The following is a 22,727-nucleotide window of genomic DNA, read 5'->3' on the forward strand; positions in this document are numbered from 1 at the left end:
GAAATCAAGAGATGTATCAGATATCGGTAAAGCCGATACATCCCTAAATAGCAGCATGAATGTAACGTCATGTTTCTCTCTGCAGACGTCACTGCAGAGCCGACAGATCAGCCCCCCCAAAGGCCAGCTGAGCTCCGCGTTCTGGAGGTGCTGATGAACGCCGCGTTCTGGAGGTCCCTCATGACGGCGGCGCCGCGTTCTGGAGGTCCCTCATGACGGCGGCGCCGCGTTCTGGAGGTCCCTCATGACGGCGGCGCCGCGTTCTGGAGGTCCCTCATGACGGCGGCGCGACGCTGGAAAACATTCAGGGGACGGACGATGACTTTTCTGCTCTGATTCTTGTTTTTTCCGTCGGATCTCTTGATGGCAGATCAGGGCGCTCAGACATTTTTATTTCTGCTGCCGAGTTGGAAGGACTGAACGCGTTTTAGACGAGTGTTTCGGCTGTGATTCGTCCTCCACGGCGGTCTGGGAGCTGAAGACGTTTTATAAACATTTAGGATCGTGGTTTTTCCTCTGAAGCAGAAAAAGGAAACGCACGTTGGACACATCGGCTCGCTTGAGAATATTTTCCTCCAGAAAGAATCGGGGGATGAGGATCACGGCTGACTCTTAGAACTCGTGCAGATCGTGGATCATTTTGATTGATTTCTGATCAGATTCTCGGTGAATTTGGTGACTGATCTGATCGAGGAGTAGAATAGAAACTTTCCTTCAATAAAAGCAAAAGTCCAGTTTATTTGTGTTTTATTTGAACGTTTGCAGAAGTACACACAGAGACATTTCAGTTCATGTGACAGACGGTAGATTAATTTACCTCCACCTACGCCAGGCGGGGACATCTCATTTCTGCTGCTTCATCAGCTAATCAATCATCTGAAATAAATACAAACACACTGATCACAGGAACTAAATGACTCGTCTGAAGCTGTCTTCAACCAAACAGCGGCTTCTTCAACCGTCGTCTTCAGGAGAAGAAAACTGGAAAGTTTGCATCAAAGTCCAAACAGTTTTGTTTTTTTTAACAGGCAGCTTCTGTGTTCCGGTTTTTGTTCTTTTTTTTTTGAGGAACTCTGGGATTTCAGCCAGGAAGGAGAATCCCACCGACACGGCGCTGATTAGAGCGGTTTTATCCCACCATGACTCAATGAATCAGACATCTGGAGCTGTGTGTGTGGTCAGAAATGTCCTGGAAACGTGGTGAGGTGGATGTAACTGCAGTTCCCAGGGTTGCCCACTAGAGGGCGCTACAAAGCAGATGAGTCCCTAAATGGTGAAATGACACCAGATGACATCATAGATCAGGTTTTTTATCAGCTAAGTCTCTGCAGGTGCCTCAGAGGAAGCCAATCAGAGCTTCTGAAGACCTTCTGGTGGCGTTTGGGCTTCCGACAAACGCCGCAGACCCTTCAGGCTGTGTGTCACCGTGCACGTCCGACGCTCACTGCTGGCTCTGAGACCGACCCTCGTGGTTGAGCGTGGCTCTCTCCATGCGTCTGTACCAGTATTTAACTCTGGTGTTGTCCATCATGTCGTCGAACGCCTGAAGGCCCTCCATCACTCTGAGGACTCCGAACACGGCCTGATGGTGGACAGAAAGGACCTTCCATTAGATCAATGTCGCTCAGGTTCCACACCCAGAACAAGCTGGTCTCCGGTGTGTCGGACCAGAAACATACCAGCATAAAATTCATGTTTCACAGGAACATCAGGATGTCTTAAATCCATACTTCATCTTGTGGGTCGGATTGGACCGTATGAGAGGCCAAACCGGCTCGTCAAAGGGCCAAAACCGCGCGCCACAAGTCCAAAACTTCGTCTAGTGCGTCATTCTCTCAAATATAACTTTTTAAAAACTGAAAAATTGTTGAATAATTCTCTGTAATTATAAAAAGAATCAACTGAACCGGGTTTCTTCCTCACCAGATCTGCCAAGTTGGGCTTATCGCCACCCATAAACTTCCTGTTCTTGCCGACGGCCGCCACCCAATCGTTGACGGCCTTGTAGAGATCCTCCCTGACGTCGTCTTGCAGGTTGTGTCTGTCGGGCCGGAGATGAAGCGTCAGCACTTCACATCCAAACACCGTAGCTACTGCTGATGAAAACTTACCGGTTTTTCAGCCGCTTTGAGATGACATACATGGCCGCAGCGCCGACATACTTTGCAAAAAAGCCCTCCACAGTGCCAAACTTGCCCTCGCGGACAATGTAGTCAAAGGAGGCCAAGGCTTCACCGGTAGTTCGGTACACATTGGGAGATATGAGGTGCACAAGGCAATCATCGGCCCACTGACGCCACTTCATCTCCTCTCTGAAAAGGACAAAATAATTCTTCTGAAAGTGAAACCTTTAAAGTCGTTTTAACAAGCAGTCGTTGTGGCGATTGACCCCTTTTTACGATAGAAATGATGAAATGTGTTTCAGACTTCTCTGTCCCTGAGGGTTTGAAGAGGAGTGATTGTGAAACTCTGCGATTCAGTTGGTGTGACCCCACCAACGATCGGTCACATGGATACCGTTGCCGTAGCAACCAATAGGAGACGCTGGTCTGTACTCGTTTTGTTGGATTTGATAAAGATCCATCTGAATGAACGTCTGTCAGTAACATGCTCATCATTCATCATCATTGTTTTTACATGAAGGGTTTCCGATTGGTCCAGACGCACTCGGGCTTTTTTTAAAACTCATCATTGATTCGTAATGTTTGAATCTGAATATTCGCGTTAAATTTCAATCTGAATATATGCATTTAATTTCAGGGTTTTACGCAGAAGCTGGAGACACAGACGGATGGGAAGTTTAGTCTGAGTCTTGCTTTGCTTCTCTGTGGCTAAGCTCTCCGTCACTTAAAGAAAACGGAGTGGTACGACCAGAAGCCACTGGGGGCAGTGCTGAGTTGTACCGTAAATAAAACAAACCATAGAAGAAGAACAGGAATACAAAGGAGATGACACAGAAACTGCTAAATAAAAAGCACCAGAAGAAGTAGGAGTGGTTTTCTTCCTCTGGTGTTTTTGGATAGTTGTGACAAAGTTTATAGCAATGCGTCACGGCGACCAGCCGGCGTCAGGACCATGAACTCAGCATTGCCCCCTGGTGGGTGAACGAACAACCACGGCAACGTAAAAAAGACGCATGGACGAGAAAGTTTAAAACGGACGTCCACATTCACGTGGGCAAAGGAACTGGACTTTATACCTGGTGTCTTTGCAGGCGCGGCGAGGTGCGGCGGCCGAACTGCAGGTTGGACTTACTTCTGCGTGTCCTTCTGCGGGTACGTGGCAGCAGTCTCTGCCTCGCTCAGCATCAGCCAGTACTTGTTGTTGTACTCCGTCACCTCCTTCCCCCCATCGTTCCTGGACTTCATCTCCGGGTAGCAGCGCAGGATGTCGCTCAGGCTTTTCTCCCTGCAGACATTTGTTCTCTACGGTCACTTTAACTTTAATTTTTCTGCACAATTTTGTGATTTAAGAAAGATTTTCATCGAAGGTTTCCTTGTTTCCGACACCCGGCCAACATTTCTCCTGCTGAGGGTTTGTGGATGGAACCTGAAGGAACTGGGGGAGGACTGGGGGAGGGCTGGGGAGAGGGCTGGGGGAGAACTAGGGGGAGGACTGGGGGAGAACTAGGGGGAGGACAACATATCGGCTGATGAGGAAGGTCTTGGGGGAGGACTATGGGGGAGAGTGGGGGAGGACTACGTACCGGCTGATGAGGAAGGTCTTGGGGGAGGACTATGGGGGAGAGTGGGGGAGGACTACGTACCGGCTGATGAGGAAGGTCTTGGGGGAGGACTATGGGGGAGAGTGGGGGAGGACTACGTACCGGCTGATGAGGAAGGTCTTGGGGGAGGACTATGGGGGAGAGTGGGGGAGGACTACGTACCGGCTGATGAGGAAGGTCTTGGGGGAGGACTATGGGGGAGAGTGGGGGAGGACTACGTACCGGCTGATGAGGAAGGTCTTGGGGGAGGACTACGTACTGGCTGATGAGGAAGGTCTTGGGGGAGGACTACGTACCGGCTGATGAGGAAGGTCTTGGGGGAGGACTGGGGGAGAACTAGGGGGAGGACAACATATCGGCTGATGAGGAAGGTCTTGGGGGAGGACTATGGGGGAGAGTGGGGGAGGACTACGTACCGGCTGATGAGGAAGGTCTTGGGGGAGGACTATGGGGGAGAGTGGGGGAGGACTACGTACCGGCTGATGAGGAAGGTCTTGGGGGAGGACTATGGGGGAGAGTGGGGGAGGACTACGTACCGGCTGATGAGGAAGGTCTTGGGGGAGGACTATGGGGGAGAGTGGGGGAGGACTACGTACCGGCTGATGAGGAAGGTCTTGGGGGAGGACTACGTACCGGCTGATGAGGAAGGTCTTGGGGGAGGACTACGTACCGGCTGATGAGGAAGGTCTTGGGGGAGGACTACGTACCGGCTGATGAGGAAGGTCTTGGGGGAGGACTACGTACCGGCTGATGAGGAAGGTCTTGGGGGAGGACTACGTACCGGCTGATGAGGAAGGTCTTGGGGGAGGACTACGTACCGGCTGATGAGGAAGGTCTTGGGGGAGGACTACGTACCGGCTGATGAGGAAGGTCTTCAGCGAGCTCATGATGACGGACGAGTCGTTGAGTTGCTGAAAGACAAGCAGCAGAATGAAACCAAGGTTTGTCGGCTTCTGGTGACTTTGCAGCAGTCGGGTCTCACCAGCTGGTCGTCCACCATCAGGATGGGGACCTTCCTGTAGGAGGACCACTGGATCTCCTGCCTCATCACCGGGTTCACCTCCACCACCTCGTACGGCAGGCCGTGGTAGTCCAGGAAGGCCCGCACCTTGCTGCAGAACGGGCAGGTCTTGTACTGGTACAACGTCAGCTTCGGACCTCCTGAAACCTGACACACAGAAGAAACCTGAAACTCTCACCAGTCCACCACACCAGTACCAGACCAGCTGGAGGATGTCTGCTGCTGCTGGAGACCACCGCTTCCAGTTGGGCAGCTTGAGTCCCGTCGACTTCGGGTGTTTCTCAATTCAGGTTCTGCACACCTCCAGGTCTACAGACTACATAGACTACCGGGTGTTCTACAGACTACATAGACTACCGGGTGTTCTACAGACTACATAGACTACCGGGCGTTCTACAGACTACATAGACTACCGGGCGGTCTACAGACTACATAGACTACCGGGCGGTCTACAGACTACATAGACTACCGGGCGGTCTACAGACTACATAGACTACCGGGCGGTCTACAGACTACATAGACTACCGGGCGTTCTACAGACTACATAGACTACCGGGCGTTCTACAGACTACATAGACTACCGGGCGTTCTACAGACTACATAGACTACCGGGCGGTCTACAGACTACATAGACTACCGGGCGTTCTACAGACTACATAGACTACCGGGCGGTCTACAGACTACATAGACTACCGGGCGGTCTACAGACTACATAGACTACCGGGCGGTCTACAGACTACATAGACTACCGGGCGTTCTACAGACTACATAGACTACCGGGCGTTCTACAGACTACATAGACTACCGGGCGTTCTACAGACTACATAGACTACCGGGCGGTCTACAGACTACATAGACTACCGGGCGGTCTACAGACTACATAGACTACCGGGCGTTCTACAGACTACATAGACTACCGGGCGGTCTACAGACTACATAGACTACCGGGCGTTCTACAGACTACATAGACTACCGGGCGGTCTACAGACTACATAGACTACCGGGCGTTCTACAGACTACATAGACTACCGGGCGTTCTACAGACTACATAGACTACCGGGCGTTCTACAGACTACATAGACTACCGGGCGGTCTACAGACTACATAGACTACCGGGCGGTCTACAGACTACATAGACTACCGGGCGGTCTACAGACTACATAGACTACCGGGCGGTCTACAGACTACATAGACTACCGGGCGGTCTACAGACTACATAGACTACCGGGCGTTCTACAGACTACATAGACTACCGGGCGTTCTACAGACTACATAGACTACCGGGCGGTCTACAGACTACATAGACTACCGGGCGTTCTACAGACTACATAGACTACCGGGCGTTCTACAGACTACATAGACTACCGGGCGGTCTACAGACTACATAGACTACCGGGCGGTCTACAGACTACATAGACTACCGGGCGTTCTACAGACTACATAGACTACCGGGCGGTCTACAGACTACATAGACTACCGGGCGGTCTACAGACTACATAGACTACCGGGCGGTCTACAGACTACATAGACTACCGGGTCTACAGTGGTACCTACACCAGCGTTCTGCTGCTCATTTTTTTCTATCAGACACAATGAATTCTGGGATAGCAGAGGGCGCTGAGGATACATCTCTTGTAGCCTTCATTTTAAGCTGATCTGGAGCCAAACGAAGGGAGGACTGGGAGGAGCCTTTGAACTAGGACAGGGCTTGGCACCACTATGACGTATGCAGCTGACAGATCAGTACTTGGAGGTCTGCAGAACCTGAACCAGACCTGAGATCCATCTGGACCTGCTGTCCATGGAGCCGCTCACTCTCATGGTCACACTCTTGATCTGGTTCTAACATCTGGTATTGAGACTGATAAGCTCAAAGTATTTCCTCCAAACCCTGTCTTGTCTGATCACTTCTTATTAACCTTTGAATTCACTTTATTTGATTCCTCACTGACCAAAAATAAATTCTACTATAGTAGATGTTTATCAGACAATAATATTACAAAATTTAAACAATCAATTGAATCAATTTTTTCCCCTCTACCATGTGTTAGCATGACTGAGAGTCCCCCTTTAAGCCTTACTCCTGCTCAGATTGATCTACATGCTGATACTATAACAGCTTCAAGGCGTACAACCTTGGATAATGTTGCTCCCCTAAAGAAGAAGAAATTAGGTAAGATTATGAAGGCTCCCTGGTTTAATTCCCAGCTTCGAGCTCTAAAACAGGCATCAAGGCGTTTGGAAAACAGATGGCGTTCATAAGGACTAGAGGAGTCTCACTTAACCTGGAAAGAAAGTTTAATCGTATACAAAAAAGCCTTACGTACGGCAAGAACAGCTTATTATTCATCATTGATAGAGGAAAACAAAAACAACCCTCGGTTTCTTTTCAGCACTGTAGCTAGGCTTACTAGGAGCCGGAGCGCTGAGGAGCCATGTATTCCTTTCTCACTTAGCTGTGATGATTTCATGTATTTTTTCAGGAATAAAATTGACACTATTAGAGATCAAATTCACAATACTCTTCCTTCTACCTATAATGTTGAGCCTGTTGTGGTCTCCGAAGCATCCTTAGAACCAGGATCTGACTTGTGTCTAAATAGTTTCTGTCCTGTCCAACCCTCTGAATTAACTAAAATAATAGCTTCATCTAAACCATCCACCTGTATCTTAGACCCTCTCCCAACGAGCCTCTTTAAGGACATTTTCCCTTTAATTAATACATCACTACTAAATCTTATCAATATGTCTTTAGTGACAGGATATGTACCACAATCATTTAAAACTGCTGTAATCAAGCCTTTACTTAAAAAGCAATCTCTGGATCCAGAGGTGATAGCAAATTATAGACCTATATCTAATCTCCCGTTTATGTCCAAAATTCTGGAGAAAATAGTTTCAGCTCAGCTACATGCCCACCTGAGCAGAAATAATTTATTAGAAGAGTTTCAGTCAGGATTTAGAGCTCATCATAGCACTGAGACAGCATTGGTGAAAGTTACTAATGACCTTCTTATGGCCTCAGACAAAGGACTTGTGTCCGTACTTATCTAGAATAGAATTTAAAATCCTTCTCCTTACATATAAAGCCCTCCACAACCAGGCACCACTATATATCAAAGACCTCATAGTTCCTTATATACCAAGCAGAGTACTTCGTTCGCAGACTGCAGGCTTACTTGTGGTTCCTAGAGTCTCAAAGAGCCGAGCAGGAGGCAGAGCCTTTGGTTATCAGGCCCCTCTCTTATGGAATAAGCTCCCAGTTAGTGTTAGGGAAGCAGACACCCTCCCCACCTTTAAGACTAGGCTGAAGACTTATCTTTTTGATAAGTCCTATAGCTAGGGATGGTTAGCATCCCTTAGTTATGCTGCTATAGGTTTAGACTGCTGAGGGACATTTCCTGATACACTGAGCTTCTTTCGTTTTCTCTTTATCTCTCTCTTTAACCCCCTCCCCCCATAACAGTGTTGCATCATTAACATGTATGTCTCCTGTCTCAGCAGGTCTCCCTGGCCGGGAGTAGCAGTTCCTGTTGTCTGTTGTCTTTCTGTCCTCTTCCCCCCACACAGCAGAGGCAGATGGCTGCCTGTCCTGAGCCGGGTTCTGCCGGAGGTTTCCTTCCTGTTAAAAGGGAGTTTTTTCCTTCCCACTGTCGCCAGTGTGCTTGCTCAGGATGGGAGATTGAGTTGGACTCAACTCAATCTGTTGGTTTCCTTATATAGGCTGTTATGAATTGGCCTTCATTATGTTTTCCCCTCTGTCTGTAAAGCGTCTTGAGATGGCATTGCCGTGATTTGACGCGATATAAATAAAGTTGAATTGAATTGAATTGAATTGGGCATCATTATAAATAGTCTCCATGGAAACATGGATTCTAAAAGCTGTCATAGGATGAGGTCACAAAACCCAGGAACTGGACTGGAAACGGGTCTGACAGAACCAGAACCAGGACCAGGACAGAGGACGGAACTGGAAACTGTCCACATTAAAGCTCAGCTTGACACCAGAACCACCTTGACCCGGTTCTTCTAGACTCACCTGTGCGTCCCCATCAGCCCGGTTCTGCTGGTTCTGGTTCGGCTTCAGGGTCTGGTAGAAACCCAAACCTCCTCCCAGCAGGAAGACCAGCACCCCGCCTCCTCCCGTCCGCACAGGGATCGGTGTGGACCGGAACCCCGCCCCGGTACCGTAGGCCCTCCTGGACCCGCGTGGGCCCACATTCCCCAGCAGGTAGGAGACGGAACCGAACCTGCGGACTGGACCCGAACCGACCTTACTCAGCGCTCTGGCACAGGCGGCCGCCATGCTGGTTTTACATAAGTCCCATAATGCACCGCGAGGGATTACGGGGCTTCATAGACATAATACACATAGACATACAAGCGGCAATCTATGTGGAAGTGCATAAAACTGCAGTTCCCCCTTCATCCACTAGGGGCTGCAAAACAGAGCGAATCCCCATAGACTCCCATGTTAAAAAGACCAACTTCACAGCAGAAATAAACATGTTTACAGCTGAAATAAACATGTTTACAGCAGGAATAAACATGTTTACAGCAGGAATAAACATGTTTACAGCAGGAATAAACATGTTTACAGCAGGAATAAACACGTTTACAGCTGAAATAAACATGTTTACAGCAGGAATAAACATGTTTACAGCTGAAATAAACATGTTTACAGCTGAAATAAACATGTTTACAGCAGGAATAAACATGTTTACAGCTGAAATAAACATGTTTACAGCAGGAATAAACATGTTTACAGCAGAAATAAACATGTTTACAGCCTGGTTAAAAAATCCATTTTAGGTTTAATAGGTCAGGCTGACAACTGTGGGGAGAGTGAATTTTTTTCTAACTCGTCCGTTTAAAAGTAATTTAATCTCGAAATTCGGTATACTTAGGGGCGTGTCCTTTTGATTGACAGGTACTGATCTCCCGCTTCACGTCAAAATAACGTAGAACAACCGCAGTTTTTAGCCAGTTAACAACGTGACTTAGCTTTAGCCCGCTTACCTCCGTTAGCTGGTTAGCTCCTGTTATCTCCGGGTTAGCTCGGTTAGCTCTTAGCTACAGAAAGCTCGGAGTTCGCTTGATGTCAATCATCCACCATGACGCTCACAGCCCCCCTCTCAGCTCCACCTCTTTGCCCATATTTGTATTTTCCAGGTTAGACGACACGCATGCCCCTGCCAAGATGGCGATGGTAGGAACCGCCCACCGAGCTTCAATTTTTTTTTTTTTCATGAACTTTATTAAAACAGTGACAGATAGTAAAAATAGGTTGTCCATACAAAGCAGTTAATTTATACAAAGTACATAACAGCAGGACAAAGAGAAAACAAAAAGGGAAAAAAATAAGAATAATAATAAATAACATGTAGGGAAAAAAAGTAAAATAAATAAAAAATAACAGTAAAACTTAAACGGGGTTATAACAGCTTAAACATATTACAGGCAGATATAGTTTCAATTGCTTTTTGCTTTTTAGAATGAAGGATAGAGGTGATGTATAGCTTGAACTCACCTACAAAGGCTGAGAAACATGTTTTTTATTTGTGAATTTACAGTTATGAATATGGGACTTAGCCATAATAAGGAGGAGGTTTATCAAATACATACTGGAATTGTCATGAGAGTCCTTTGCTATGAGACCAAGCAGTACATCCCTCCAGAATAAAACAAAGTTTATATCAATTTTATCAGGAATCAGATTACAAAACCTTTGCCAGAATATTTTAACAGCTGGGCAAGACCAAAATAAATGTACAATTGTTTCAGGGTAGTTCATGGAGAAACTACAGAGAGTATCAATATTTAATTTAATCTGTTATGAATGTAGAATGTAGAGAGCATAGAGCTCGATGCGCTCTGTAAGCTAGTCTGTTGACCTCCGTTTGCTCTCCAGTGGAACGGTCCGTCCTGTTGTCCTCAGAGACCACCACCGAGCTTTTTTATTTATTTATTTATTTTTATAATTTTCTTTATTGTAATAAAGGATAGAACATACAGTATACATTCAGTATACAGTCACAAACAATAGAGCAAGAAAGGAAGGAGCAGAAGTCCTGTAGAGTTTCCAGGTGATGAAGGAGCAGAAGTCCTGTAGAGTTTCCAGGTGATGAAGGAGCAGAAGTCCTGTAGAGTTTCCAGGTGAAGGAGCAGAAGTCCTGTAGAGTTTCCAGGTGATGAAGGAGCAGAAGTCCTGTAGAGTTTCCAGGTGATAAAGGAGCAGAAGTCCTGTAGAGTTTCCAGGTGATGAAGGAGCAGAAGTCCTGTAGAGTTTCCAGGTGAAGGAGCAGAAGTCCTGTAGAGTTTCCAGGTGATAAAGGAGCAGAAGTCCTGTAGAGTTTCCAGGTGATGAAGGAGCAGAAGTCCTGTAGAGTTTCCAGGTGAAGGAGCAGAAGTCCTGTAGAGTTTCCAGGTGATGAAGGAGCAGAAGTCCTGTAGAGTTTCCAGGTGAAGGAGCAGAAGTCCTGTAGAGTTTCCAGGTGGTGAAGGAGCAGAAGTCCTGTAGAGTTTCCAGGTGAAGGAGCAGAAGTCCTGTAGAGTTTCCAGGTGATGAAGGAGCAGAAGTCCTGTAGAGTTTCCAGGTGGTGAAGGAGCAGAAGTCCTGTAGAGTTTCCAGGTGATGAAGGAGCAGAAGTCCTGTAGAGTTTCCAGGTGATGAAGGAGCAGAAGTCCTGTAGAGTTTCCAGGTGGTGAAGGAGCAGAAGTCCTGTAGAGTTTCCAGGTGATGAAGGAGCAGAAGTCCTGTAGAGTTTCCAGGTGATGAAGGAGCAGAAGTCCTGTAGAGTTTCCAGGTGATGAAGGAGCAGAAGTCCTGTAGAGTTTCCAGGTGAAGGAGCAGAAGTCCTGTAGAGTTTCCAGGTGAAGGAGCAGAAGTCCTGTAGAGTTTCCAGGTGATGAAGGAGCAGAAGTCCTGTAGAGTTTCCAGGTGGTGAAGGAGCAGAAGTCCTGTAGAGTTTCCAGGTGATGAAGGAGCAGAAGTCCTGTAGAGTTTCCAGGTGATGAAGGAGCAGAAGTCCTGTAGAGTTTCCAGGTGATGAAGGAGCAGAAGTCCTGTAGAGTTTCCAGGTGAAGGAGCAGAAGTCCTGTAGAGTTTCCAGGTGATGAAGGAGCAGAAGTCCTGTAGAGTTTCCAGGTGGTGAAGGAGCAGAAGTCCTGTAGAGTTTCGAGATGATGAAGGAGCAGAAGTCCTGTAGAGTTTCCAGGTGGTGAAGGAGCAGAAGTCCTGTAGAGTTTCCAGGTGAAGGAGCAGAAGTCCTGTAGAGTTTCCAGGTGAAGGAGCAGAAGTCCTGTAGAGTTTCCAGGTGGTGAAGGAGCAGAAGTCCTGTAGAGTTTCCAGGTGATGAAGGAGCAGAAGTCCTGTAGAGTTTCCAGGTGGTGAAGGAGCAGAAGTCCTGTAGAGTTTCCAGGTGATGAAGGAGCAGAAGTCCTGTAGAGTTTCCAGGTGATGAAGGAGCAGAAGTCCTGTAGAGTTTCCAGGTGATGAAGGAGCAGAAGTCCTGTAGAGTTTCCAGGTGAAGGAGCAGAAGTCCTGTAGAGTTTCCAGGTGATGAAGGAGCAGAAGTCCTGTAGAGTTTCCAGGTGAAGGAGCAGAAGTCCTGTAGAGTTTCCAGGTGATGAAGGAGCAGAAGTCCTGTAGAGTTTCCAGGTGAAGGAGCAGAAGTCCTGTAGAGTTTCCAGGTGATGAAGGAGCAGAAGTCCTGTAGAGTTTCCAGGTGAAGGAGCAGAAGTCCTGTAGAGTTTCCAGGTGGTGAAGGAGCAGAAGTCCTGTAGAGTTTCCAGGTGAAGGAGCAGAAGTCCTGTAGAGTTTCCAGGTGATGAAGGAGCAGAAGTCCTGTAGAGTTTCCAGGTGAAGGAGCAGAAGTCCTGTAGAGTTTCCAGGTGGTGAAGGAGCAGAAGTCCTGTAGAGTTTCCAGGTGGTGAAGGAGCAGAAGTCCTGTAGAGTTTCCAGGTGGTGAAGGAGCAGAAGTCCTGTAGAGTTTCCAGGTGGTGAAGGAGCAGAAGTCCTGTAGAGTTTCCAGGTGAAGGAGCAGAAGTCCTGTAGAGTTTCCAGGTGAAGGAGCAGAAGTCCTGTAGAGTTTCCAGGTGAAGGAGCAGAAGTCCTGTAGAGTTTCCAGGTGATGAAGGAGCAGAAGTCCTGTAGAGTTTCCAGGTGATGAAGGAGCAGAAGTCCTGTAGAGTTTCCAGGTGAAGGAACAGAAGTCCTGTAGAGTTTCCAGGTGAAGGAGCAGAAGTCCTGTAGAGTTTCCAGGTGGTGAAGGAGCAGAAGTCCTGTAGAGTTTCCAGGTGGTGAAGGAGCAGAAGTCCTGTAGAGTTTCCAGGTGATGAAGGAGCAGAAGTCCTGTAGAGTTTCCAGGTGAAGGAGCAGAAGTCCTGTAGAGTTTCCAGGTGAAGGAGCAGAAGTCCTGTAGAGTTTCCAGGTGAAGGAGCAGAAGTCCTGTAGAGTTTCCAGGTGATGAAGGAGCAGAAGTCCTGTAGAGTTTCCAGGTGATGAAGGAGCAGAAGTCCTGTAGAGTTTCCAGGTGATGAAGGAGCAGAAGTCCTGTAGAGTTTCCAGGTGAAGGAACAGAAGTCCTGTAGAGTTTCCAGGTGGTGAAGGAGCAGAAGTCCTGTAGAGTTTCCAGGTGAAGGAGCAGAAGTCCTGTAGAGTTTCCAGGTGAAGGAGCAGAAGTCCTGTAGAGTTTCCAGGTGATGAAGGAGCAGAAGTCCTGTAGAGTTTCCAGGTGATGAAGGAGCAGAAGTCCTGTAGAGTTTCCAGGTGATGAAGGAGCAGAAGTCCTGTAGAGTTTCCAGGTGAAGGAACAGAAGTCCTGTAGAGTTTCCAGGTGAAGGAGCAGAAGTCCTGTAGAGTTTCCAGGTGAAGGAGCAGAAGTCCTGTAGAGTTTCCAGGTGAAGGAGCAGAAGTCCTGTAGAGTTTCCAGGTGAAGGAGCAGAAGTCCTGTAGAGTTTCCAGGTGATGAAGGAGCAGAAGTCCTGTAGAGTTTCCAGGTGAAGGAGCAGAAGTCCTGTAGACTTTCCAGGTGATGAAGGAGCAGAAGTCCTGTAGAGTTTCCAGGTGGTGAAGGAGCCGAAGTCCTGTAGAGTTTCCAGGTGATGAAGGAGCAGAAGTCCTGTAGAGTTTCCAGGTGATGAAGGAGCAGAAGTCCTGTAGAGTTTCCAGGTGGTGAAGGAGCCGAAGTCCTGTAGAGTTTCCAGGTGATGAAGGAGCAGAAGTCCTGTAGAGTTTCCAGGTGAAGGAGCAGAAGTCCTGTAGAGTTTCCAGGTGATGAAGGAGCAGAAGTCCTGTAGAGTTTCCAGGTGAAGGAGCAGAAGTCCTGTAGAGTTTCCAGGTGATGAAGGAGCAGAAGTCCTGTAGAGTTTCCAGGTGAAGGAGCAGAAGTCCTGTAGAGTTTCCAGGTGATGAAGGAGCAGAATTCCTGTAGAGTTTCCAGGTGATGAAGGAGCAGAATTCCTGTAGAGTTTCCAGGTGATGAAGGAGCAGAAGTCCTGTAGAGTTTCCAGGTGATGAAGGAGCAGAATTCCTGTAGAGTTTCCAGGTGGTGAAGGAGCAGAAGTCCTGTAGAGTTTCCAGGTGAAGGAGCAGAAGTCCTGTAGAGTTTCCAGGTGATGAAGGAGCAGAAGTCCTGTAGAGTTTCCAGGTGATGAAGGAGCAGAAGTCCTGTAGAGTTTCCAGGTGATGAAGGAGCAGAAGTCCTGTAGAGTTTCCAGGTGATGAAGGAGCAGAATTCCTGTAGAGTTTCCAGGTGATGAAGGAGCAGAATTCCTGTAGAGTTTCCAGGTGATGAAGGAGCAGAAGTCCTGTAGAGTTTCCAGGTGATGAAGGAGCAGAAGTCCTGTAGAGTTTCCAGGTGAAGGAGCAGAAGTCCTGTAGAGTTTCCAGGTGATGAAGGAGCAGAAGTCCTGTAGAGTTTCCAGGTGATGAAGGAGCAGAAGTCCTGTAGAGTTTCCAGGTGATGAAGGAGCAGAAGTCCTGTAGAGTTTCCAGGTGATGAAGGAGCAGAAGTCCTGTAGAGTTTCCAGGTGATGAAGGAGCAGAAGTCCTGTAGAGTTTCCAGGTGAAGGAGCAGAAGTCCTGTAGAGTTTCCAGGTGATGAAGGAGCAGAAGTCCTGTAGAGTTTCCAGGTGGTGAAGGAGCAGAAGTCCTGTAGAGTTTCCAGGTGATGAAGGAGCAGAAGTCCTGTAGAGTTTCCAGGTGATGAAGGAGCAGAAGTCCTGTAGAGTTTCCAGGTGATGAAGGAGCAGAAGTCCTGTAGAGTTTCCAGGTGATGAAGGAGCAGAAGTCCTGTAGAGTTTCCAGGTGGTGAAGGAGCAGAAGTCCTGTAGAGTTTCCAGGTGAAGGAGCAGAAGTCCTGTAGAGTTTCCAGGTGATGAAGGAGCAGAAGTCCTGTAGAGTTTCCAGGTGAAGGAGCAGAAGTCCTGTAGAGTTTCCAGGTGAAGGAGCAGAAGTCCTGTAGAGTTTCCAGGTGATGAATGAGCAGAAGTCCTGTAGAGTTTCCAGGTGAAGGAGCAGAAGTCCTGTAGAGTTTCCAGGTGGTGAAGGAGCAGAAGTCCTGTAGAGTTTCCAGGTGATGAAGGAGCAGAAGTCCTGTAGAGTTTCCAGGTGGTGAAGGAGCAGAAGTCCTGTAGAGTTTCCAGGTGATGAAGGAGCAGAAGTCCTGTAGAGTTTCCAGGTGAAGGAGCAGAAGTCCTGTAGAGTTTCCAGGTGATGAAGGAGCAGAAGTCCTGTAGAGTTTCCAGGTGAAGGAGCAGAAGTCCTGTAGAGTTTCCAGGTGATGAAGGAGCAGAAGTCCTGTAGAGTTTCCAGGTGAAGGAGCAGAAGTCCTGTAGAGTTTCCAGGTGAAGGAGCAGGAGTCCTGTAGAGTTTCCAGGTGATGAAGGAGCAGAAGTCCTGTAGAGTTTCCAGGTGATGAAGGAGCAGAAGTCCTGTAGAGTTTCCAGGTGATGAAGGAGCAGAAGTCCTGTAGAGTTTCCAGGTGATGAAGGAGCAGAAGTCCTGTAGAGTTTCCAGGTGAAGGAGCAGAAGTCCTGTAGAGTTTCCAGGTGAAGGAGCAGAAGTCCTGTAGAGTTTCCAGGTGATGAAGGAGCAGAAGTCCTGTAGAGTTTCCAGGTGATGAAGGAGCAGAAGTCCTGTAGAGTTTCCAGGTGATGAAGGAGCAGAAGTCCTGTAGAGTTTCCAGGTGATGAAGGAGCAGAAGTCCTGTAGAGTTTCCAGGTGATGAAGGAGCAGAAGTCCTGTAGAGTTTCCAGGTGGTGAAGGAGCAGAAGTCCTGTAGAGTTTCCAGGTGGTGAAGGAGCAGAAGTCCTGTAGAGTTTCCAGGTGGTGAAGGAGCAGAAGTCCTGTAGAGTTTCCAGGTGGTGAAGGAGCAGAAGTCCTGTAGAGTTTCCAGGTGGTGAAGGAGCAGAAGTCCTGTAGAGTTTCCAGGTGAAGGAGCAGAAGTCCTGTAGAGTTTCCAGGTGAAGGAGCAGAAGTCCTGTAGAGTTTCCAGGTGATGAAGGAGCAGAAGTCCTGTAGAGTTTCCAGGTGAAGGAGCAGAAGTCCTGTAGAGTTTCCAGGTGAAGGAGCAGAAGTCCTGTAGAGTTTCCAGGTGATGAAGGAGCAGAAGTCCTGTAGAGTTTCCAGGTGATGAAGGAGCAGAAGTCCTGTAGAGTTTCCAGGTGGTGAAGGAGCAGAAGTCCTGTAGAGTTTCCAGGTGAAGGAGCAGAAGTCCTGTAGAGTTTCCAGGTGATGAAGGAGCAGAATTCCTGTAGAGTTTCCAGGTGGTGAAGGAGCAGAAGTCCTGTAGAGTTTCCAGGTGGTGAAGGAGCAGAAGTCCTGTAGAGTTTCCAGGTGGTGAAGGAGCAGAAGTCCTGTAGAGTTTCCAGGTGATGAAGGAGCAGAAGTCCTGTAGAGTTTCCAGGTGATGAAGGAGCAGAAGTCCTGTAGAGTTTCCAGGTGATGAAGGAGCAGAAGTCCTGTAGAGTTTCCAGGTGAAGGAGCAGAAGTCCTGTAGAGTTTCCAGGTGATGAAGGAGCAGAAGTCCTGTAGAGTTTCCAGGTGATGAAGGAGCAGAAGTCCTGTAGAGTTTCCAGGTGATGAAGGAGCAGAAGTCCTGTAGAGTTTCCAGGTGATGAAGGAGCAGAAGTCCTGTAGAGTTTCCAGGTGAAGGAGCAGAAGTCCTGTAGAGTTTCCAGGTGAAGGAGCAGAAGTCCTGTAGAGTTTCCAGGTGAAGGAGCAGAAGTCCTGTAGAGTTTCCAGGTGATGAAGGAGCAGAATTCCTGTAGAGTTTCCAGGTGATGAAGGAGCAGAATTCCTGTAGAGTTTCCAGGTGATGAAGGAGCAGAAGTCCTGTAGAGTTTCCAGGTGATGAAGGAGCAGAAGTCCTGTAGAGTTTCCAGGTGATGAAGGAGCAGAAGTCCTGTAGAGTTTCCAGGTGATGAAGGAGCAGAAGTCCTGTAGAGTTTCCAGGTGATGAAGGAGCAGAAGTCCTGTAGAGTTTCCAGGTGATGAAGGAGCAGAAGTCCTGTAGAGTTTCCAGGTGATGAAGGAGCAGAAGTCCTGTAGAGTTTCCAGGTGAAGGAGCAGAAGTCCTGTAGAGTTTCCAGGTGATGAAGGAGCAGAATTCCTGTAGAGTTTCCAGGTGATGAAGGAGCAGAAGTCCTGTAGAGTTTCCAGGTGAAGGAGCAGAAGTCCTGTAGAGTTTCCAGGTGATGAAGGAGCAGAATTCCTGTAGAGTTTCCAGGTGATGAAGGAGCAGAAGTCCTGTAGAGTTTCCAGGTGATGAAGGAGCAGAAGTCCTGTAGAGTTTCCAGGTGAAGGAGCAGAAGTCCTGTAGAGTTTCCAGGTGATGAAGGAGCAGAAGTCCTGTAGAGTTTCCAGGTGATGAAGGAGCAGAAGTCCTGTAGAGTTTCCAGGTGATGAAGGAGCAGAAGTCCTGTAGAGTTTCCAGGTGAAGGAGCAGAAGTCCTGTAGAGTTTCCAGGTGGTGAAGGAGCAGAAGTCCTGTAGAGTTTCCAGGTGATGAAGGAGCAGAAGTCCTGTAGAGTTTCCATTTGATGAAGGAGCAGAAGTCCTGTAGAGTTTCCAGGTGATGAAGGAGCAGAAGTCCTGTAGAGTTTCCAGGTGATGAAGGAGCAGAAGTCCTGTAGAGTTTCCAGGTGATGAAGGAGCAGAAGTCCTGTAGAGTTTCCAGGTGAAGGAGCAGAAGTCCTGTAGAGTTTCCAGGTGAAGGAGCAGAAGTCCTGTAGAGTTTCCAGGTGATGAAGGAGCAGAAGTCCTGTAGAGTTTCCAGGTGATGAAGGAGCAGAAGTCCTGTAGAGTTTCCAGGTGATGAAGGAGCAGAAGTCCTGTAGAGTTTCCAGGTGAAGGAGCAGAAGTCCTGTAGAGTTTCCAGGTGAAGGAGCAGAAGTCCTGTAGAGTTTCCAGGTGATGAAGGAGCAGAAGTCCTGTAGAGTTTCCAGGTGATGAAGGAGCAGAAGTCCTGTAGAGTTTCCAGGTGATGAAGGAGCAGAAGTCCTGTAGAGTTTCCAGGTGAAGGAGCAGAAGTCCTGTAGAGTTTCCAGGTGATGAAGGAGCAGAAGTCCTGTAGAGTTTCCAGGTGATGAAGGAGCAGAAGTCCTGTAGAGTTTCCAGGTGATGAAGGAGCAGAAGTCCTGTAGAGTTTCCAGGTGAAGGAGCAGAAGTCCTGTAGAGTTTCCAGGTGGTGAAGGAGCAGAAGTCCTGTAGAGTTTCCAGGTGATGAAGGAGCAGAAGTCCTGTAGAGTTTCCAGGTGATGAAGGAGCAGAAGTCCTGTAGAGTTTCCAGGTGATGAAGGAGCAGAAGTCCTGTAGAGTTTCCAGGTGATGAAGGAGCAGAAGTCCTGTAGAGTTTCCAGGTGATGAAGGAGCAGAAGTCCTGTAGAGTTTCCAGGTGAAGGAGCAGAAGTCCTGTAGAGTTTCCAGGTGATGAAGGAGCAGAAGTCCTGTAGAGTTTCCAGGTGATGAAGGAGCAGAAGTCCTGTAGAGTTTCCAGGTGATGAAGGAGCAGAAGTCCTGTAGAGTTTCCAGGTGGTGAAGGAGCAGAAGTCCTGTAGAGTTTCCAGGTGATGAAGGAGCAGAAGTCCTGTAGAGTTTCCAGGTGATGAAGGAGCAGAAGTCCTGTAGAGTTTCCAGGTGATGAAGGAGCAGAAGTCCTGTAGAGTTTCCAGGTGGTGAAGGAGCAGAAGTCCTGTAGAGTTTCCAGGTGGTGAAGGAGCAGAAGTCCTGTAGAGTTTCCAGGTGATGAAGGAGCAGAAGTCCTGTAGAGTTTCCAGGTGATGAAGGAGCAGAAGTCCTGTAGAGTTTCCAGGTGAAGGAGCAGAAGTCCTGTAGAGTTTCCAGGTGGTGAAGGAGCAGAAGTCCTGTAGAGTTTCCAGGTGAAGGAGCAGAAGTCCTGTAGAGTTTCCAGGTGATGAAGGAGCAGAAGTCCTGTAGAGTTTCCAGGTGAAGGAGCAGAAGTCCTGTAGAGTTTCCAGGTGAAGGAGCAGAAGTCCTGTAGAGTTTCCAGGTGATGAAGGAGCAGAAGTCCTGTAGAGTTTCCAGGTGATGAAGGAGCAGAAGTCCTGTAGAGTTTCCAGGTGATGAAGGAGCAGAAGTCCTGTAGAGTTTCCAGGTGATGAAGGAGCAGAAGTCCTGTAGAGTTTCCAGGTGATGAAGGAGCAGAAGTCCTGTAGAGTTTCCAGGTGAAGGAGCAGAAGTCCTGTAGAGTTTCCAGGTGATGAAGGAGCAGAAGTCCTGTAGAGTTTCCAGGTGATGAAGGAGCAGAAGTCCTGTAGAGTTTCCAGGTGATGAAGGAGCAGAAGTCCTGTAGAGTTTCCAGGTGATGAAGGAGCAGAAGTCCTGTAGAGTTTCCAGGTGAAGGAGCAGAAGTCCTGTAGAGTTTCCAGGTGATGAAGGAGCAGAAGTCCTGTAGAGTTTCCAGGTGAAGGAGCAGAAGTCCTGTAGAGTTTCCAGGTGATGAAGGAGCAGAAGTCCTGTAGAGTTTCCAGGTGGTGAAGGAGCAGAAGTCCTGTAGAGTTTCCAGGTGATGAAGGAGCAGAAGTCCTGTAGAGTTTCCAGGTGGTGAAGGAGCAGAAGTCCTGTAGAGTTTCCAGGTGGTGAAGGAGCAGAAGTCCTGTAGAGTTTCCAGGTGAAGGAGCAGAAGTCCTGTAGAGTTTCCAGGTGAAGGAGCAGAAGTCCTGTAGAGTTTCCAGGTGAAGGAGCAGAAGTCCTGTAGAGTTTCCAGGTGATGAAGGAGCAGAAGTCCTGTAGAGTTTCCAGGTGATGAAGGAGCAGAAGTCCTGTAGAGTTTCCAGGTGGTGAAGGAGCAGAAGTCCTGTAGAGTTTCCAGGTGAAGGAGCAGAAGTCCTGTAGAGTTTCCAGGTGAAGGAGCAGAAGTCCTGTAGAGTTTCCAGGTGATGAAGGAGCAGAAGTCCTGTAGAGTTTCCAGGTGGTGAAGGAGCAGAAGTCCTGTAGAGTTTCCAGGTGATGAAGGAGCAGAAGTCCTGTAGAGTTTCCAGGTGATGAAGGAGCAGAAGTCCTGTAGAGTTTCCAGGTGGTGAAGGAGCAGAAGTCCTGTAGAGTTTCCAGGTGATGAAGGAGCAGAAGTCCTGTAGAGTTTCCAGGTGATGAAGGAGCAGAAGTCCTGTAGAGTTTCCAGGTGAAGGAGCAGAAGTCCTGTAGAGTTTCCAGGTGAAGGAGCAGAAGTCCTGTAGAGTTTCCAGGTGAAGGAGCAGAAGTCCTGTAGAGTTTCCAGGTGATGAAGGAGCAGAAGTCCTGTAGAGTTTCCAGGTGATGAAGGAGCAGAAGTCCTGTAGAGTTTCCAGGTGAAGGAGCAGAAGTCCTGTAGAGTTTCCAGGTGATGAAGGAACAGAAGTCCTGTAGAGTTTCCAGGTGAAGGAGCAGAAGTCCTGTAGAGTTTCCAGGTGATGAAGGAACAGAAGTCCTGTAGAGTTTCCAGGTGATGAAGGAGCAGAAGTCCTGTAGAGTTTCAAGGTGAAGGAGCAGAAGTCCTGTAGAGTTTCCAGGTGATGAAGGAGCAGAAGTCCTGTAGAGTTTCCAGGTGAAGGAGCAGAAGTCCTGTAGAGTTTCCAGGTGATGAAGGAGCAGAAGTCCTGTAGAGTTTCCAGGAGAAGGAGCAGAAGTCCTGTAGAGTTTCCAGGTGATGAAGGAGCAGAAGTCCTGTAGAGTTTCCAGGTGATGAAGGAGCAGAAGTCCTGTAGAGTTTCCAGGTGAAGGAGCAGAAGTCCTGTAGAGTTTCCAGGTGATGAAGGAGCAGAAGTCCTGTAGAGTTTCCAGGTGGTGAAGGAGCAGAAGTCCTGTAGAGTTTCCAGGTGAAGGAGCAGAAGTCCTGTAGAGTTTCCAGGTGATGAAGGAGCAGAAGTCCTGTAGAGTTTCCAGGTGAAGGAGCAGAAGTCCTGTAGAGTTTCCAGGTGATGAAGGAGCAGAAGTCCTGTAGAGTTTCCAGGTGGTGAAGGAGCAGAAGTCCTGTAGAGTTTCCAGGTGATGAAGGAGCAGAAGTCCTGTAGAGTTTCCAGGTGAAGGAGCAGAAGTCCTGTAGAGTTTCCAGGTGGTGAAGGAGCAGAAGTCCTGTAGAGTTTCCAGGTGGTGAAGGAGCAGAAGTCCTGTAGAGTTTCCAGGTGAAGGAGCAGAAGTCCTGTAGAGTTTCCAGGTGAAGGAGCAGAAGTCCTGTAGAGTTTCCAGGTGATGAAGGAGCAGAAGTCCTGTAGAGTTTCCAGGTGGTGAAGGAGCAGAAGTCCTGTAGAGTTTCCAGGTGAAGGAGCAGAAGTCCTGTAGAGTTTCCAGGTGATGAAGGAGCAGAAGTCCTGTAGAGTTTCCAGGTGAAGGAGCAGAAGTCCTGTAGAGTTTCCAGGTGAAGGAGCAGAAGTCCTGTAGAGTTTCCAGGTGAAGGAGCAGAAGTCCTGTAGAGTTTCCAGGTGAAGGAGCAGAAGTCCTGTAGAGTTTCCAGGTGAAGGAGCAGAAGTCCTGTAGAGTTTCCAGGTGAAGGAGCAGAAGTCCTGTAGAGTTTCCAGGTGGTGAAGGAGCAGAAGTCCTGTAGAGTTTCCAGGTGATGAAGGAGCAGAAGTCCTGTAGAGTTTCCAGGTGAAGGAGCAGAAGTCCTGTAGAGTTTCCAGGTGGTGAAGGAGCAGAAGTCCTGTAGAGTTTCCAGGGTGAAGGAGCAGAAGTCCTGTAGAGTTTCCAGGTGGATGAAGGAGCAGAAGTCCTGTAGAGTTTCCAGGTGATGAAGGAGCAGAAGTCCTGTAGAGTTTCCAGGTGAAGGAGCAGAAGTCCTGTAGAGTTTCCAGGTGATGAAGGAGCAGAAGTCCTGTAGAGTTTCCAGGTGGTGAAGGAGCAGAAGTCCTGTAGAGTTTCCAGGTGATGAAGGAGCAGAAGTCCTGTAGAGTTTCCAGGTGGTGAAGGAGCAGAAGTCCTGTAGAGTTTCCAGGTGAAGGAGCAGAAGTCCTGTAGAGTTTCCAGGTGATGAAGGAGCAGAAGTCCTGTAGAGTTTCCAGGTGAAGGAGCAGAAGTCCTGTAGAGTTTCCAGGTGGTGAAGGAGCAGAAGTCCTGTAGAGTTTCCAGGTGAAGGAGCAGAAGTCCTGTAGAGTTTCCAGGTGATGAAGGAGCAGAAGTCCTGTAGAGTTTCCAGGTGGTGAAGGAGCAGAAGTCCTGTAGAGTTTCCAGGTGAAGGAGCAGAAGTCCTGTAGAGTTTCCAGGTGATGAAGGAGCAGAAGTCCTGTAGAGTTTCCAGGTGGTGAAGGAGCAGAAGTCCTGTAGAGTTTCCAGGTGATGAAGGAGCAGAAGTCCTGTAGAGTTTCCAGGTGAAGGAGCAGAAGTCCTGTAGAGTTTCCAGGTGGTGAAGGAGCAGAAGTCCTGTAGAGTTTCCAGGTGGTGAAGGAGCAGAAGTCCTGTAGAGTTTCCAGGTGATGAAGGAGCAGAATTCCTGTAGAGTTTCCAGGTGAAGGAGCAGAAGTCCTGTAGAGTTTCCAGGTGGTGAAGGAG

At 48.5% G+C, this 22,727-nt stretch overlaps 2 protein-coding genes across 4 annotated transcripts in view; one reads left to right on the forward strand and one right to left on the reverse strand.

Annotated features, from left to right (window-relative positions):
* Window positions 1-580, forward strand: part of gle1 (GLE1 RNA export mediator) — a 28,932-nt gene extending 28,352 nt beyond the window's left edge. Inside the window, exons 15-16 of one of the 3 annotated variants that reach the window (XM_079252131.1) lie at window positions 86-173; window positions 206-580. In XM_079252131.1, coding sequence (XP_079108257.1) covers window positions 86-154 — 69 coding nt within the window. In that variant the 3' untranslated portion in view covers window positions 155-173; window positions 206-580. Of the gene's footprint in view, window positions 1-85 lie in introns of all 3 variants that reach the window. The other 2 variants (XM_079252132.1, XM_079252130.1) reach the window with 2 other exon arrangements.
* A 150-nt stretch (window positions 581-730) lies between these two features.
* On the reverse strand, window positions 731-9,067 carry ptgesl (prostaglandin E synthase 2-like). The gene is made up of 7 exons (XM_079252133.1): window positions 8,785-9,067; window positions 4,707-4,892; window positions 4,580-4,635; window positions 3,256-3,408; window positions 2,112-2,312; window positions 1,924-2,041; window positions 731-1,582 (listed from the first exon to the last, which is right to left on the reverse strand). Exons 1-7 carry the CDS (start codon window positions 9,049-9,051, stop codon window positions 1,442-1,444), a joined length of 1,122 nt encoding a protein of 373 aa, XP_079108259.1. The 5' UTR covers window positions 9,052-9,067; the 3' UTR covers window positions 731-1,441.
* Between the last annotated feature and the right edge of the window lie 13,660 nt (window positions 9,068-22,727).

This window comes from Telmatherina bonti (genome assembly GCF_933228915.1).
Source record: "Telmatherina bonti genome assembly, chromosome: 13".
NCBI lineage: Eukaryota > Metazoa > Chordata > Actinopteri > Atheriniformes > Telmatherinidae > Telmatherina > Telmatherina bonti.

Excerpts from the sequence above, each read along its gene's own strand:
- ptgesl (XM_079252133.1), bottom strand. The coding sequence starts at position 9,051 with ATGGCGGCCGCCTGTGCCAGAGCGCTGAGTAAGGTCGGTTCGGGTCCA. Across the intron at positions 4,636-4,706 it reads TGATGGTGGACGACCAGCTG|CAACTCAACGACTCGTCCGT; the intron begins GTGAGACCCGAC and ends CTTGTCTTTCAG. Across the intron at positions 1,583-1,923 it reads AGCCCAACTTGGCAGATCTG|GCCGTGTTCGGAGTCCTCAG; the intron begins GTGAGGAAGAAA and ends GTCCACCATCAG.